Source organism: Pocillopora verrucosa, chromosome 13 (genome assembly GCF_036669915.1).
Source record: "Pocillopora verrucosa isolate sample1 chromosome 13, ASM3666991v2, whole genome shotgun sequence".
NCBI classification, from domain to species: Eukaryota; Metazoa; Cnidaria; class Anthozoa; order Scleractinia; family Pocilloporidae; genus Pocillopora; species Pocillopora verrucosa.
In genome coordinates, this window is record NC_089324.1 from 14,067,651 (window position 1) to 14,085,019 (window position 17,369).

Below are 17,369 nucleotides of genomic sequence, written 5' to 3' on the forward strand. Positions count from 1 at the left end.
TCCATGCACCATAGCACCGGAATACAACATGTCAAACAACAAGAATTGTACTTTTCGATACCAAGAGTCGGCTAATTTTAGTTCAGATAATTGTGGCAGACAACACAACTTATTTACTAAACCTCTGCCCGGTAACTGTATGATGACTGGAACAGGCTGTGGTATATAAGAGGATCATGTTCAGCGTGTACGTGCATTTGCGCATCAAAGACAGGTGCAACTTTGCTTTAATATGCATTAAATATTTAATATTTTTCACAGAGCTGTGATCCAATTACCCCAAAGAAATGAATTTTTATTACAGGAGGATTCTGTGCGAATGAATAATTAAATATGTTGAAAAACTTCCATGGATGTCAGTCACAGGCACTAAAACAAACGCGTCCCAATATTAATTTTCTGGAAGGCAAACATTAATATCTGCTGTGATAGCTTCTGTAGGGGGGTAATGAAAGTGTTGATCATAACGGAATAAGCACACGTCTAAAGTATAGCTTTCATACTCGCATACTGAAACCTTTCACAGGCCATTTCATTACTAGGTGTGGTGTAGTTCACCACGAAAAACAAAGCCCAAGTCTCAAACATAGTCTATTCTTTTCGTTATTGTTTTATTTTATCAAAGAACTGCATGCAGAGTGAAATATGGGTTCAACGGAAATCTTACCTTCGCAGCTTTGACGTTACTAATATTAAAAAAAGGTTCAACATGGTTCGAGATACAACATCACACCATACTTGGCAAACACTCGGACCTGAAGTCAATTAAAAGCTCTCGCCTAGTCAATTTGTAAGCATAATGATTATAATAGTTCTAATTTAGGACAAAACAAGAAACATTTAAGGTACTTTCAGGATCAGAATATTCTAGAGCTCTCCAACCACATAGATCACTCTCGGCATTGCTGATTAAAGCTGTACTGGCACATAACATCCTTAGAATACCATCAAGATCTTTCTTTGCTCGATCGCTAACGAAGTCGACTCATAATTTGTATGAGAAGAGATTATTACTTCGAGTAACGTTCGATGAAAAGTTTAGAACGTTATTTTATAACTTTATTTCAAATCCTAGAGGATCTCAAAATCATTTCATTCCAGAATTGATTTTGTTCATATTTATATTTTTTTTTTCCAGCAGGGTTACTGGACTATTCTCTCAGTTCCAGAGTAGTATTCTCGTTCCTGACGGGTGTGCTGTTTCTTTTCTCCTTCACTGGTAGCTCGTCAGTCATTCACATTGTTGGGAAAACCAAAACATGAAGTCTACCACTTATCTGCTGATACTCAACATGGCGTGCGGAGATTTGGTGATATCGACATGGACTGGTGCTATGTTAATCAGACATTTGCTCTTTAGATCAATTTGGCCCTTCGGAAGTTTTGGAATAGTGTTATGTAAAACAAGCCTGTACATTGCTTTGGTTTCCTTTCTTGCGTGCATTTTTAGCTTGGTTGGTATAACAATAGATCGCTTCATGGCAGTCAGTCGACCCCTGAAACTCAAGCCTTGGTCAAAATGGACCAAAATGGCCGTTTCAGTCATATGGGTAACGTCCTTTCTGCTGCCAGTTGGTAAGTTGTTGGAAATAGATGAAATACCCAATCAGTCAGGGAACACTACGTGTAGTGCTACGATATCCCATGCCAATTTCATGATACTCGCGTCGTGTTTTCTATTGCCGTTTACGTTAATGACAGTCCTTTATCCTATGATCAGTCATCGTCTCTGGAAGAGGAAGGTGCCAGAGGAATTCAACGCCCAGCAACAGCAAACAGCATATCACACGGCGCAAAGAGTCACACTTTTGATAATAAGGCTTTGGAGACATTCTCGGTTGTGACAAGTTCCTTGCCCACAATACAAGGGATCTGGGACTGAAACAATGCGCAACTACCCAAACGAAACGTAAGCCAGCTCAACACGTCCAATTACCAAACTTCAATTCTATAACTTACTGTGGAATGTATGACAAATAAAAGCCCTGGTACCGTGGGCGTGTTCAGCGATAAACCACTGATGACCCCAAAAGGAGATTAGAACAAAAACGTGGCTCACTGACGAGAAGCAGCCGAGTATGTCACTGATGTTCTTACCACATTTTGACTTCTTCAGTGATCTACTACTGTTCAGACTAACGGCAACATGGAAGCTATTTGTTTTGTATGATGACAAAGCACAATATTGGAAATAGTTGTGTCAGCTATGTGTCTGTCATTCTATAGATCATATGTATGAACCAATCAAAGTGCATGTATTATTTAGCTTTTCATATGGAGAGAATCTTCATTTCATTCTCGAATGCTGTGAAAGAATTATCAAGCTTAACGAAACGCGAAACATCATTCGAAGCAGGAACCAAATGAAATAGTGTCATTCTATTTTGTATCTTGGCATCGTAATTATATTTTCTGTTATTATTATTATGACTGTACAAGATAACTTTACAAGTTGACCCTAAAAGACAAGAAAACATTATGTAAACACTCTAATTGGTATCATGGGAGTCTGTTTTCGTTGTGTCCCCCGTGTTCCTTCCAGAAGGAAGCGAAAAAACCACAGAATAGCACACCCATTCCCAATGCTTTTTATACAGTGATTCAACCTTGATTCTCGACAGGTTCCTTTTTTCATAACTTTTAAAAAACGCTGCCATTAAATCAGGCAGATGAACTATGTATCTGCGGAAACACAATTTTTTTAGCAGCATGAAATTGTAGCATAATGCAGTTTAAAGGGACTGATGATTAAGTTGCAACCCAAATTTGGTGCGAATTTCTTCTACCTGTGTATGGCTAACAGTTGCCTCAGACCAGCCCGAATATCCTTCATTCTCCAAAAGTACAAAACTGGGCTGAGAGAAAAAGAGAGCAATACAAGCACAATAGACACATTCTAATTGACCATTCCAGCTTTCGAACGTGCACTATAATCGACAGGAACAGCCACAGCAAATGATATGAACATAGAGAAAACAGCAATAAAATAAATGTCATGGTGGCCACGGATCTTTTGTACTTTTCCAGATTTATTGCATTCTGACCAAATCTTTGAGATGAAACTTCGCTGGCTTTAACCTGCTGTTGATGATGTCGAATGATCTTAAAAACTTTATAATAAGCGAATGATATGATTATATAACAAAATGAAAAATTTGTGAGGTTGTATTTATCTCAAATATTTTTTCATACCGGAAATTCTGGTGCAGTAAACCTCGAATTACAACTGTGGGAATAGCAGGAACAGCACCAAAATTAAAGCAAAATATCTACGACGGGATGTGATGAAGGATCTTCGAGACATATAAAGCTATCGCTCAGTGGACATTGCTGTTATGGTTAGAATGGTAACAGAGAAGAAGAAATTGGCAGTTGCTTCGCCTATGGTATGCAAGGTGGCAGTAACCTTTGGATTATCCTTTACCTTAGAATGCTTCGTTGGAAATATTAGAAAGCTCGTAGCTTAACATGGCTGAGCAGTGAATCCTGTACAAAGATCGTTTAATGCTATTCCACTCAAAAGGATATGAAACAGTGTTCTTGGAAAAGTTCTTCTTCAAATTGTCACCAAAATGATTGCATTTCCTACCACAGCCACGGATGATAACATGGCTTAGGGTTAGGGTTAGGGTTAGTGTGGGTGTGGGTGTGAATAAATAACTACGGAACGAAAGTTGTCATTGTTTTTCCAGTTGTGGTCGTCTGAGTTATACATTTGCTCTCACGAAGGGCTAACAACAAATTATATATCTCGAGTTGTACGACGCTATATTCTTAGCTTAATGAAGCTTTTGAAGTGAACGTTAAAATAAAAATCTTTTTTGTAGCTGTCTGATGAATTCGAAGGTTTACCCCCTACATTGATGCTTTATCAGTGGAATCGAGGTCTTTATCGTTCTGGTCGTCTGAAAAGCATAGGAAAGCAGACTTTCGCTCTGCATATGTATGACAAGAAGTATTTTTGAACACGGTGTAGCTTCGGTGGTGAACGTGAAAATCTCGATCAGATTTCTTGCAAAACCTACGGGCCAAAAGTGATGCAAAAGAACTATTTACACCTTTACAATCTGGTGACTTACTGCAGCTAGCTGCTTAAATGATTTTTCCAACAGGTTTTTGAACAATAATCTCGGTTTGTTTCATTAATGGTTAGGTTTAAATGATTTATTTTTTTGTTGTTGTTTCCAGTCACTTTTTATCGATTTGCTCCAGATATCTTTCAAACCAGCCCATCTCGACAGTCATACAAACACTCAGTTTTTTGACAAAAGTTTCTTTATTGAAGCTGATAGTTTTTGTTGATTATTTATCGACATCATGTTGGGAGTAATTATTATCCTTTCAAGACCCCTTGAAGCTATTAACATAAGCTGAGATGAAATTAAATTAAAAATTTAATTTCTCATTTTTCTTTTGAGATTTGTGTTTGAGTAGAATTACCTGATAACGTTTAAGTTGTTTATGAGTTTTGCTTCGCAAATATCATCTGGTTCATCTGTCCAAAGCCTACTGTAGCTACCCCACGAAAGCAAAAGCATAGATAATTAATAGTACAAGAAAAGTGATGGAAGTTACGCTAAACTTTTGACCCGTAATTACATCTTTGAATTATTGGGACAGCTGACTTTAAAGCCAAATATAATTATGTGTCATCTCTTAGGAAGTCTTATACAGCTCCTTGGAAATACGTGTAAACCTCACAAAGAATGTTAGAACAAATCTAATATTACGTTCAGTTCACTCGATATTTTTGCAGGTTTATTTTAGAATCGGCAGTACATAGCAAGGGCGTAAGTAGGACAACTTTTATGCTAGAAAAAAAATGTTTCTACTATGTTGTAGAAAGAACTGTGTCAAACATGAAATTTGAATTTCTTGTGGGCTGGAATAGCCATGTAAATTTAAATGCATTTTTTCAAGGGTTTATCGGAGGTACACTAGTTAGGTTAGTTTTGTCTCTACAAATCTCTCTACTTAAATCAAGCATCTCCATTTTGATAAATTTATAACATTTATGGTCTTAAGCTAGCTAATAGCTGTTTAAGACCTCTACGGATGTCCCTCATTCTCCAAATGTACAACCCTGGGTTGAGTGACGAAGACAGAAATACGAGCACTTGTGATAGATCCAACGCGCTTTGGGTCACTTCCGTTGTTGTTATAAGAGCTATCGCACTCGACACAGCAAAAGGTGAGAAACACACAGAGAATAGCAAAAAGATATATAGCATGGATGCCACAGATTTCTTATACTTCTCTAAGTCTATTGCGGGTTGACCAAAGTTCTGAGATATTCCAGTGGCCTGAGTTTGAAGCTGGTGTCGACGAATAATTCGATAAACCTTAAAATATGCGAACGATGTAATAAAATAACAAAACGAAAAGTTAGCAATTGCCACTTTAAATAAGGTATTCCAAAAAGCTGGATCCTTCAAAGCTAAACTGTAGACAATTAGTGAAGGAATCGGAAAGAGTAATATTACAATAGCAGCGTAATATAGGTGATGGGATGTTGTAAGAGATCTCCTAGACATATGCAACCATCGTTCAATGGACATAACTGTCATGGTAGCAATAGTGATGTTGACCAAGAGGTAGGTGCTAAATCCAGCGATTATTCCAATGACAATCACTACCTCTAGATTATCTTGTATAACTGGCGCGTTTTTTCTATGTATCAAGTGGAGCGCAGCGTAAAAAGGCTGGGAAATAAGCCCTGTCAGAAAGTCAGTGACTGCTAATCCACTGAGAATAGAATGGAATGATGTTCTAAGAAAAGTCCTCCTCCAGATTGTGGCTAAAATCAACGCATTTCCCACTACTGCTGGGGCTGATAGGAGAGCGATGACCACTGCTGTCGAGAAGGTGAGTTCATCACCAGGGGAATCGAGGTTTTGGTCGCTGAAGTCGTCGAAAGAGCTTGGAGACGTAGAGTTTTGATCAGTAAACTTATGATGACAAGAAGTGTTCACGGACATGGCGCAGCTTCAGTGATGAATGTGACAATGCCGATCGGATTTCTTGTAAACGCCACCACACAAAAATAATCAGTGCACGAGGAGGAACTTTTTTCTGCCAACAACTCGAACGGCTTGAAACAGATGAGTGCGGCGTTAGTAAAGATTAGCTTTAAGGCTTGAACGATTTGCGAACGACGGTTTTTCAATTCGTTTTCTGTCGAGAAATATGCAGCGCAAATTTGGCACGGTTCGTTTGACTTTCTGTTCGGCTTTAATTGAATGGGTTTTTCTAGCCAAGGTTGCATCTTTATTAATGTCTTTTGAAGATGTGTTTTTAACAAATGCACCACTGATAGATCATCTCGACAATAGCTTTTACTGATTACTCATTGAGGTCACGTTGAGGGTAAATACAATGTCATTCACGAAACTTCCCAGGCTTTAAAATAAATGTTTTAAATTATTAATCAGGGGTCTTACATGTTTACACGGGTTTCAATGGGTATGGAGCCAGGTGCAAACGCAAGCAATATATCATCACTAATTGTTTCATTATTCGTCAACTGTTATCCGTTATCTTTTTATTACAAATCAGCCTGGTACTTTTGCAATAGCTGTCAAAGTAATATTATCTAAAATAAAATGAAGCTGACCATTAATTAATTTTTATCAACTTTTCTTGCCACTAAGATCTCTAGCTAATCGATATAGCTGATGCAAATAAATACAGCATTTTTAATAAATATATCATTTGTGTGCTGGTGAAAAGACAGTCCAAGTTTCAATCATAAATATGTTGAAAAGATAGGGTCCTTTATCTGGCTAACAGCTGTCTAGGGCCATTCGGGATGTTCCTCATTCTCCAAAGGCAAAACCCCGGAGTTAGAGACGAGGGCAGAAGTATGAGCACCATTGTCACGTCAATAGTTAACTTAATACTTAGCGCATTGGAAACGATAAAAGGCAAATAACAGAGAAAGAGAAAAGCAAAAGACTATGTAAAATAGTTGAGTGGCGATTAGAAGCAGCCGAGATGCAAGTTCATTCGCAAACGGCTTTATTGACCAAATCATAATTTTTGACCAAATGTGTTAACAACAGATAACTTGACTAGGATCCTAAGTAAATAGCATTTGCATAACTTATCTTGGGGAGCGATATCGAGTTAAAACTCTCCAATGAGCCGAGAGGATATTTTTTGGCTCGTGCCAGTGCAGTTTAAGTAACTTAAAACCCGCACACACGTTCGAGCACAGGTGATAAATAGCATATCATACGAATCTTTGAAAAGGCCCTCAGGTGGTCCATATTATACGTTTGAAGAGAACGGCTACACGGAATCTAAATTTACAACCCAGCCGTGCTTGAAAGGTGAACTCTATTTGGAAAATCTAATTAACCAAATACATTCAGCGGAAAAGTTTGGCGGTGGTGTTTTTCATGCACCATAGAACCGGAATACAACATGTCAAACACCACAAATTGCACTTCTCGATACCAAGAGTCGGCTGATTTCAGTTCAGATGATTGTGGCAGAGAACACCAGGTTTCCTTCCTTAGTGCAGTTGATTTCTGTACATCAGTCATCATTGCTGTTTTATCACCATCGGCTGTGGTTGGGAATGCTTTGATTTTGGCCACCATTTGGAAAAGAACTTTTACTAGGACTTCTCTCCATGTTTTTTTAAGTGGATTGGCGTTGACTGACTTTTTCACAGGACTTCTTGCTCAACCTTTTTTCGCTGCGTCGCTTCTAACAAACTCGATAAACATTCGCACAATTGGCGAGAGCAGCAGTGCATACTTCATTTCCATAACTCTTATTGTCATAACGTTGATGTCCATTGAACGATGGCTATATATGTCTCAAACATCATTTAGTGCATCACGTCGTAGATATTTCTTCCTTATCATGATGTTTTTTCTCCCAATTCCAGCAACTGTTATTTGCGTGTTAGCTAACCATAAAGATCCGGCGTATGAATATGTGTTTGCCGTAACAACAGCCGTTGAGATGTCGTGTTGTTATCTTATGACATTATTCGGCTATTTCAAAGTTTACCGTATTTTACGCCTTCACCAGCAACAAATTCGTGCCCATTGGACGTCTCAGAACTTTGGTCAACCCACCATAGACTTTTCAAAGAACAAGAAATCTGTGGCCACCATGGTGTACATTTTGTTATTGTTTTCTGTCTGTTTCATTCCTTACATTGTTGCAGCTCCCCTGAAATTTACTCCTGATTCCATATATGAAGAAAGAGCCTACACTGCTGAGAAAGTGTCATTGGTGCTTGTATTCTTTTCTTCGACACTCAACCCAGGGCTGTATGTTTGGAGGATGAGAGATATCCGTACTGGCCTTAAGCGAATGTTGGGCAGAAGTAATTAAAGAAGCTGCTCCCTCCTGGTCCATGATCTGCCGATGTTTAATATTTAAACCGGAGTAGCTGCTACCTAACATGTATAAACCAAGTAATGACCCTGGCTACCCAAAGTTTCCTACAGGTTACTGATACAGCAACAGAGCACGGAGTCTGAAGGTCTGACGATCGATTCCTGTTAAGGAACAAAGATTTTGCTTACTTTGTCTTGCGCTAGAGACTAGGGGTAATCTACCACTGTAATTAGTTTAAAGACACCTTTCTTTATTGCCTAACAACCTCAAGATTTTTATAAAAACATGTTTGCACATACTTGGATATTTTATTGACCGTCCTATGACACAGTCGACGAGCAAAAGCAACTCAAGACAACTCATAATTGTTTAATGAAGTTGGGTTATCCATGGCCTCTGAGAAGATTTAGGCACCCAATACAATAACCTCTTATCTTCATATCTCATTAACTGATCAGCCAACCAGTAAAGGCCTCTTTCATGTCTTTTGCCCAGAAATAGAAGCCTCCCTTTTTTCTTCATTCACTTATGAAACCTCTGCTCACTAACTCTATCACGACCTGAACAGGTTGTGGTACTCAAGAAGATCATGTTTAGCGTCTACGTGCATTTGCGTATCGAAGGCAAGTGCGACTTTGCTTCAATATGGAGAATGATATTGGTTCAGAGCTGTGAATCAATTACCCCACACAGACCTATTTTTATTACAGGAGGATTCTGTGCGAATGAATAATTGAATAGGTTGAAAACTTCGCTGGATTTCGCCAGCATTAAAACAAACGCGTCTCAATATTATATTTCTGGAGGGCAAACAATATCAGCGGTGATATGTTCTGTAGGGGTAATAAAATGTTTATCATGAATAAATACACTTCTAAAGTAAAACTCGCATAAACCTTCACAGGCCATTTTATTATTAAGTGTGGTGTATTGGCGCAAGGCGTCATTGTTTTATTTTATCAAAGACTTGCATGGATGATGAAATATGGGTTCAACGGAACTCTTGCCTTCGCAGCTTTGACGTTTCTAAGATTAGATAAGGTTCAACAAGGTCAAGTCAATTAAAAGCTCTCGCCGGATCAATTTCCAAGCATAATGTTTATAGAAAAGGATTCGAAGGACATAAATAATTACACAGAAGCCCACTCATATTTAACTGTACAAGCAGGAGAAGCAATCGGAAAAGGTATTGAGGATGAGCAACAAAAGTGCGTCGACAGTGGGTAAGGTGAAAAAAAATACTCTTAGAGGAGTCATTTTCCTCTAAAATTTGGTGGCAGAGTAAAGCGAAAGTAACTTTGTTCGCTTTTAGCTTTGAAATGCTAAGTTAAACGAATTTGGATTAGGACTGATTATTTCAGTTCTTTGTCAATATATCTGCTTTATTTTACCAAAAAGACAAAACTGAAGATAAGAGAAGATATTAATCGAACTCTGTGAAAATAATTCAAACAACTAATATCGTGTGAAGTTTAGAGCGTAAACTTAGAATCTGGTTTTCATTGTGAATGTCATTATGTCTGGAGAATGAGAAAAATTATTAGCAATAACGTTTTGTAACAGTCATAACCTCGGTGGTATGCCTTCTGCCAGATAGTTCTAATTTAGGATAAAACAAGAAGCATTTGAGGTACTGTCAGGATCAGAATATTCAAGAGCTCTCCAACCACATAGATGACTCTCGGCATTCCTAATTTAAGCTGTACTGACTCGTGTCACATGAGATCCTTAGAATGTCATCAAGATCTTTCTTTGCTCGATCGCCACAACTTGTTTTTCCGTGGCTGCATCCATTTGCTGAGCAGCTAGATATGGCTGACTCCTTTCACCATTTGGTTGAAGATATTCAACAGTGCAGTAAATCCCATCGTCTATGCGGTATTTGATGAGTCCTTTCGAAAAGGCTTTAGGGACATTTTCTGTTGTGATAAGTTCCTCGAACGTAACACAAGGGATCTGGGATTGCAGCAATGCGTTAATACCCAAAGGAAACGTGAGCCAGCTCAACATGTCCAATTTCTAAATTTTCATTATATAATTCACTGTGCAATCTATGACAAATAGAAGCCCTGTTACCGTGCACGTGTTCAGTATGGGACCACGCAAACCACGACGGTAACGAGTACATAGAAAAACAAACAATTTAATTGACAGAACAATAGCCTAGCACGTGCGTTTTAAAACTTTGTACATTTCTGAGCCATCCCATGCAAAACAACAACTTGAAATCCCCCCAATTTGCTTCGTCTGCGAACCGAAACCGCGACGGCAAATTATTTTAATTTCCATTTGGAACTCAATATTTCTTTTATACGTTATGGTGAAGTTGAAGTGTGACGCCGTATGAGACGGTAAACAAATGCAGCCATTTTGAAATTCTAATTAAAGGCAGAAATTCATTTTTAAATCGATGTCTCCCTTGGCGTTGCTGTCCTGACTGTTAAATGTCCCTAGTGATAAACCACAGACGACGTCAAAGGGTGATTAGAACAAAAAAAAGGTTTACTGACGAGAAGCAGCCAAGTATGTCACTGATGTACTTACCGCATTTCAACGTCTTCTGTGATCTACTACTGTACAGATCAACGGCAACATGGAATCTATTTGTTTTGTATGATGACAAAGCAAAATATTGAAAAAAAGTGGTGTCAACTATGTGTCTGTCTTCCAATAGATGATATGTATCTATGAACCAGTCAAAGTGCATGTATAATTTAGCTTTTCATATAAACAGAACCTTCATTTCATTCTCGAATGCTGAGCAAGGAATATCAAGCTTCACGAACCGCCAAACATTATGCCAAGCAAGAACTACCATCAGGGCAGAGTTTTTGTTAAATGAAACAGTTTCATTTTATTTTTTACCTTGGCACTGTGATTATATTTACTGTTATCATTACTATGACTCTACAGGATAACTCTACAAGTTAGCTTTAAAACACAAGAAAACATCATGTAAATACTTTGAATAATATCATGGTAGTTTTTCTTCGTTCTGTTCCTCGTTTTCATTACATAACGAAACGAAAAAACTTACAATAAACTATGCTTAATGCTTTTCATACAGTTACTAAGACAAACTTTATTATTTACAGATTCCTTGACTATTTTCTCGTAACTTTTAATAAGCCCTGCCATTAAATCAGGCAGATGGGCTATATATCTGCGGAAACACAATTTTTGTGGCAGCTTCAAATTATAGCATAATGCAGTTTAAAAGGACTGATGAAAAGAAAATGGTGTCACTTAAATTTGGTGTGAATTTCTTCTCTTATCTGTGTATGGTTAACAGTTGCTTCAGACTAGCCCAAATCTCCCTCATTCTCCAAAAGTACAAAACTGGGCTGAGAGAAGAAGATAGAAATACAAGCACAATAGACGCTCTCTCGGTGACCATTCCAGCTTTCGAAAGTGTAATAAAATCGACAAGAACATCTACAGTAAATGGTATGAAACATAAAGAGAACAGCAACAAAATATATATCATAGTGGCCACGGATCTTTTGCATTTTTCCATATTTATTGCATTCTGACCAAATCTTTGAGTTGACACTTCGCTGGCTTTAATCTGCTGTTGATGATGTCGAATGATCTTATAAACTTTATAATAAGCGAATAATATGATTATATAACAAAATGAAATTTCTGAGATCATAGTTATCTCATATATATTTTCATATCGGAAGTTTTGATGTATTAAAACCCGAATTACAACGTCGTAGCATTAAAATTAGAGTGAAATATCTACGACGGGATGTGATGAAGGAGCCTCGAGACATATACAGCCATCGCTCAATGGACATCGCTGTTATGGTTAGAATTGTGACGGAGACAAAGAAATTGCCAGTTGCTTCGCCTACGGTACGCAAGGTGGCAGCAAGATTTGGATTATCCTTTACCTTCGAATCTTTCGTTGGAGATATTAGAAAGCTCGTTGCATAACATGACTGAGCAATGAGTCCTGTGCAAAGATCGTTTAATGCTATTCCACTCAGAAGGATATGAAAGGTTGTTCGTGGAAAAGTTCTTCTCCAAATAGTCGCCAAATGATCGCATTTCCTACCACAGCTACAGGTGATAACATAGCGATAGCGGTTGCCTTTGAAAAAATAACTACCGAACGAAAGTTGTCATTGTCTTTCCAATTGTAGTCGTCTGAGTTATACATTTGCTCTCACTAAGGGCTAACGCTTGAAATGTTAGACTTACAAACTCTTTACGGTGGTAATTTGCATTATCGACTCAGTTAATAAAACCAAATTATATTGAGTTATACAACGCTGTATTCGCAGCTTAATGAAGATTTTAAAGTGAACGCCAGAATAAATATCCTTTTTTGTAGTTGTCGGATGAACCTCTAAGATTGACGATCTGCATTGAATTTTTTTTCGAGTGGTGGGCTGATTTTTCATCAGTTGCTTGTTAGAAAGTAATCGAATAAAGTGCAGCCTTTCAAACGAATATATTGTTTTAACTTTTGCATCTGCACGCTGTTTCCGTCTTAATCATTTTTTTTTCTCTAGATAAGTAAACATTCAAAGGGTATTGTAGATCCCTAACACATATCAATGTATGCATAATCATCCTGTAAGTTAAATAACACACCATGTCCTCATTTTGATGAGACAGTTTTTGACATTGGTGTTCGAAATTAGTTTTTTCAGTAAAAAAACATTAGCCCCACTGTAATGGCAGCAGAGATCTATCCTTTCTTCGTCTCTTGCCAGTCGTTTTAAATTTACTTGTTTACGTAACACAGTGGAAACAAAATACGGCAAGACACAGATTGAGAATAACAAGAGTTTGTTGCACTTCGCTTAGTCAATTGCGGATTGACAAAAGTTCTGAAGAATTCCGCTGCCCCGAATTTGGTTATAATGACGGCGAACAATTAGATAAACTTTGAAATATGTGAGCATTGTCCCAGGAAAACACATTGCAATCTTTGAGTTCATCCCTATTAACAATATATTTAAAAAAAGGCTAGATCTTTTGTACATGAAAGTAAAAGGACAATGGTTGGAAATGGAAGGAGTAATATGTACGGAGTGATTTCTTAAAGGATCTTCGAGACATCTGCATTCAACTTTCAAATGACACCAAAGCCATGGTAACAATAGTAATGGTGACGAAAAAGACAAAGCATCACGATCTGAGGACAAATATTCATGGAAAATGAGGAAAAAGTCATGGGAAAAAAAAGACAGTTTCACGAACTTAAGACAAATAGCAATGGGTTATCCTGTGACAACATCGAACCTGTAAAAGCTTTCACCAATACGCTCAAAGCATGAAGGGGCCCACCGATTAGATCACCCAACAAGTCAGTTATTGCCAATCTACAAAGAAAAATATGTAACAAAGTTCTCGCAAAGTCCCTCCTCCAAATCGTCGCCAAAATCAACCCATTCTTCACCACCGCCACGGGCGATAAAACTGCCACTACCGCTGCCGCTGAAATATGAAATGCATTGTCAGGGGAATAGAGCTTTTTATCGTTGTGGTCGTCTGAAGAGTATAGAAACGCAGACTTATGCTATGTATATGTATGGCAAGAAGTCTTATTGAACATGGTGTAGCTTGGGGAATAAACGTGAAAATCTCAGTCAAATTTCTTGCTAAACCTATGGGCCAAAAATGATGAACAACAACTGTTTTCACGTTTACAATCTGGTGACTTACTGCAGCTAACTGCTTGAATGATTTTTCCAACAGGTTTTTAAATATTAATCTCAGTTTGTTTTATTACTGCTTACGTTTAAATAAATAATTATTTTGTGTGTTTCCAGTCACTTTTCATCGATTTGCTTCAGATATCTTTCAAATCAGCCCATCTGGACAGTAATACAAGCACTCAGTTTTTTGACGTGTGTTTTTTCTTTATTGTAGCTGTTGGTTTTTCCGTTAATGACTTATTGACATCATGTTGAAAGAAATTACTATCTTTTCAAGACCCCTTAGAGCTGTTCAAATTAACTGAGATGAAATTTAATTTAATTTAATTTCTTCTTTTCATTTTCAGATATGTTTATGAGTAGAATTACTTGGTAACATTTTTAAATATTCCTGATTTTTGCCTTACAATTTGTTCAAAACCTATTGTAGTTACCTCACGAAAGCCACTGCATAGATAATTAATACTGTAAGAAGGTGATATAAGTTTACCTAAGCTTACATTTGTCGTTTTCATCCGTAATTACATCTTTGGATTATTGGGAAAGCTGACTTTAAAGCCTCTTAGGAAGTTTCATACAGCTCCTTGAAAATGCGCGTAAACTCACAAAGAATATTGTAGAACCAAATCAAATTTTCGTTCAGTTCATTAGCAGTTTTTGCAAGTATAATTAAGAATCGGCAGTACATACCTAAGGCCTAAGTAGGAAAATTATTACCATGGAAATAATGTTTCTACTTTGTTTTAGAAAGAGCTGCGTCAAACATGAAATTTAAATTTCTTGTGGGCCTGAATAGCCATGTACATTTAGATGTATTTTTTCGACGATTTATCGGAAGTTCATTAGTTAGTTCAGTAGTCTTTCTACGAATACCTTTCGTCAGACGAAGCAAATATTTTAATTAGTTGATAAAATGTATGTTCTTAAGCCAGCTAGTAGCTGTTTAAGACCTCTACGAATATCCCTCATTCTCCAAATGTACAACCACGGGTTGAGTGACGAAGACAGAAATACGAGCACTAGTGATATGTTCATAGCCTTTTCTGTCACTTCAGCTGTAGTTATAAGAGCTACCGCATTAGACACAGAAAAAGGTAAGAAACACATAGAGAATAACAAAAAGATATATAGCATGGATGCCACAGATTTCTTGTACTTAGCCAAGTCTATTGCAGGTTGACCAAAGTTCTGAGATTTTCTGTTGGCCTGAGTCTGAAGCTGGTGACGACGAATAATTTGATAAACCTTAAAATAAGCGTACGACATGATAACATAACAAAACGAAAAGTTTACAATTGTCATTTTTAGTAAGGTATACACAAAAGCTGGTTCTGCGAAAGTAAAGATGTAAACAACTAATGAAGGGATCGGAAAGAGTAATATTACTAAACCAGCGCAATATCGGCGACGGGATGTTGTAGATGATCTCCTAGACGATCTCCTCGACATATGCAACCAGCGTTCAACGGACATAACTGTCATGGTAGCAACAGTGATGTTAACAAAAAGGTTGGCGCTAACTTTAGCGATTATTTCAATAGCATTTCCTACCTCTGGATTATCTTTTATTACTGTCGCGTTTTTTCTATTTACCAATTGGAAAGAAGCGTACAAAGGCTGAGAAATAAGTCCTGTTAGAAAGTCAGTGACTGCTAATCCGCTAAGAATAGAATGGAATGATGTTCTAAGAAAAGTTCTCCTCCAGATTGTGGCTAAAATCAACGCATTTCCCATTACTGCTGGGGCTGATAGGAGAGCGATAACCACTGCTGTCGAGAAAATGAGTTCATTACCAGGGGAATCGAGGTTTTGGTCGCTGAAGTCGCCGAAAGAGTTTCGAGAAGTAGAGTTTTGTTCAGTAAACATGATGAAGAGAAGTGTTCTCGGACATGGCGCAGCTTCAGTGACAAATGTGACAATGCCGATCGGATTTCTTGCTAAAGCAACCACACAAAAATAATCAGTGCACCAGGAAGAACTTCTTTTCCCGCCCACAACCCGAACGGCTTGAAACAGATGAGTGCGGCGTCAGTAAAGATTAGTTTTGAGGCTTGAACGATTTGCGCAACGGTTTTTCAATTCGTTTTCTGTTGAGAAATATGCAGCGCAAATTTGGCACGGTTCGTTTGACTTTCTGTTCAGCTTTAATTGATTGACGGTTTTTCTTGCCAAGGTTCCATCTTGACTAACGTCTTTTGAGGACGTCGTTTGAGCAAATGCACCGCTGATATATCATCTCGACAATCATATACAAACCGTCAATAACTTTTATTGATTACTCATTGACGCCACGTTGAGAGTAAATACAATCTCATTCACGAAATTCCCAAGCTTTAAAATAATATGATTTTTCAAATTATTGATCAGGGGTCTTACATGTTTACATGGGTTTCAATGGGTATAGAGAGGTTTTCATAAACCATCTTGAGCCAGGTGCAAACACAATCAATATATCATAAATAAATATGTCATCATTCGGCAACTGCCTGGTTCCGTAACCTTTTTAAAACAAATCGGCTTAGTACTTTTGCATGAGGACTGATGGCTTTCAGAGTAAACTAAAATGAAATGAAGCTGACCATGAATTAATCTTCTATTAACTTTTCTCGCCATTAAGATCTCAAGTTAATCGTTATACCTAATGCATCTTTTAGACTGAATGTAAATCAGTCACGAAAGTTATTGCTTGCGTAATTAATTTCATAAGGAAAGAAATGAATATTTTCAAAAGTTGAGTTGTACATTTTGGGCAATACATACATCCTTTTTTAAGAGCTGATGTTAAAACCGTCCAATTTTCAATCATAAATGCGTTGAAAAGATCGGGTTCCCTATCTGGCTGACAGCTAACTAGGGCCATTCGGGATGTCCCTCATTCTCAAAAAGTACAACCCTAGACTAAGAGACGAAGACAGAATTACGAGCACCATTGTCACTTCAATAGTTATCTTAAATTTACTGAATTAGAAACAATAAAAGGCAAATAACAGAGAGAGAAGCAAAAAATTTCTATAAAATGGTTGAGTGGCGATTAGAAGAAGCTTAGATCGAAGTTCATTCGCCAGGGGGTTTTATTGACCAAACCATAATTTTTCAGCAAATGTGTTGACAACAGATAACTTGACTTTCCTGCCGATAATCAATTTTTTAACCGGAATAGCTGTTGTCTAACATAAATAAACCTAGTGATGATCCTAGCGAACCAAATAGTTTCCTACAGGTTACTTGCACAGCAACAGAGCACGGAATCCGAAGGTCTGATGTTCGATTCCTGTTAGGAACAGAAATTTTGCTTAATTTGTCTTGCGCTAGAGACAAGGAGAAATCTACCCCTGT

The 17,369-nt window shown here is 37.6% G+C and overlaps 2 protein-coding genes and 1 pseudogene across 2 annotated transcripts; 1 reads left to right on the plus strand and 2 right to left on the minus strand.

The window, feature by feature from the left end:
* Positions 1–142: 142 nt before the first annotated feature.
* Positions 143–10,422, plus strand: LOC136277643 (uncharacterized; annotated as a pseudogene).
* LOC131782799 (high-affinity lysophosphatidic acid receptor-like) lies at positions 5,013–6,024 on the minus strand. The gene has a single exon (XM_059099533.2). The coding sequence runs from the start codon at positions 5,976–5,978 to the stop codon at positions 5,013–5,015; it is 966 nt and encodes a 321-aa protein (XP_058955516.2). The 5' UTR covers positions 5,979–6,024.
* A 4,508-nt stretch (positions 10,423–14,930) lies between the features above and the next one.
* Positions 14,931–16,217, minus strand: LOC131770765 (high-affinity lysophosphatidic acid receptor-like). The gene has a single exon (XM_066160024.1). The coding sequence runs from the start codon at positions 15,897–15,899 to the stop codon at positions 14,931–14,933; it is 969 nt and encodes a 322-aa protein (XP_066016121.1). The 5' UTR covers positions 15,900–16,217.
* Between the last annotated feature and the right edge of the window lie 1,152 nt (positions 16,218–17,369).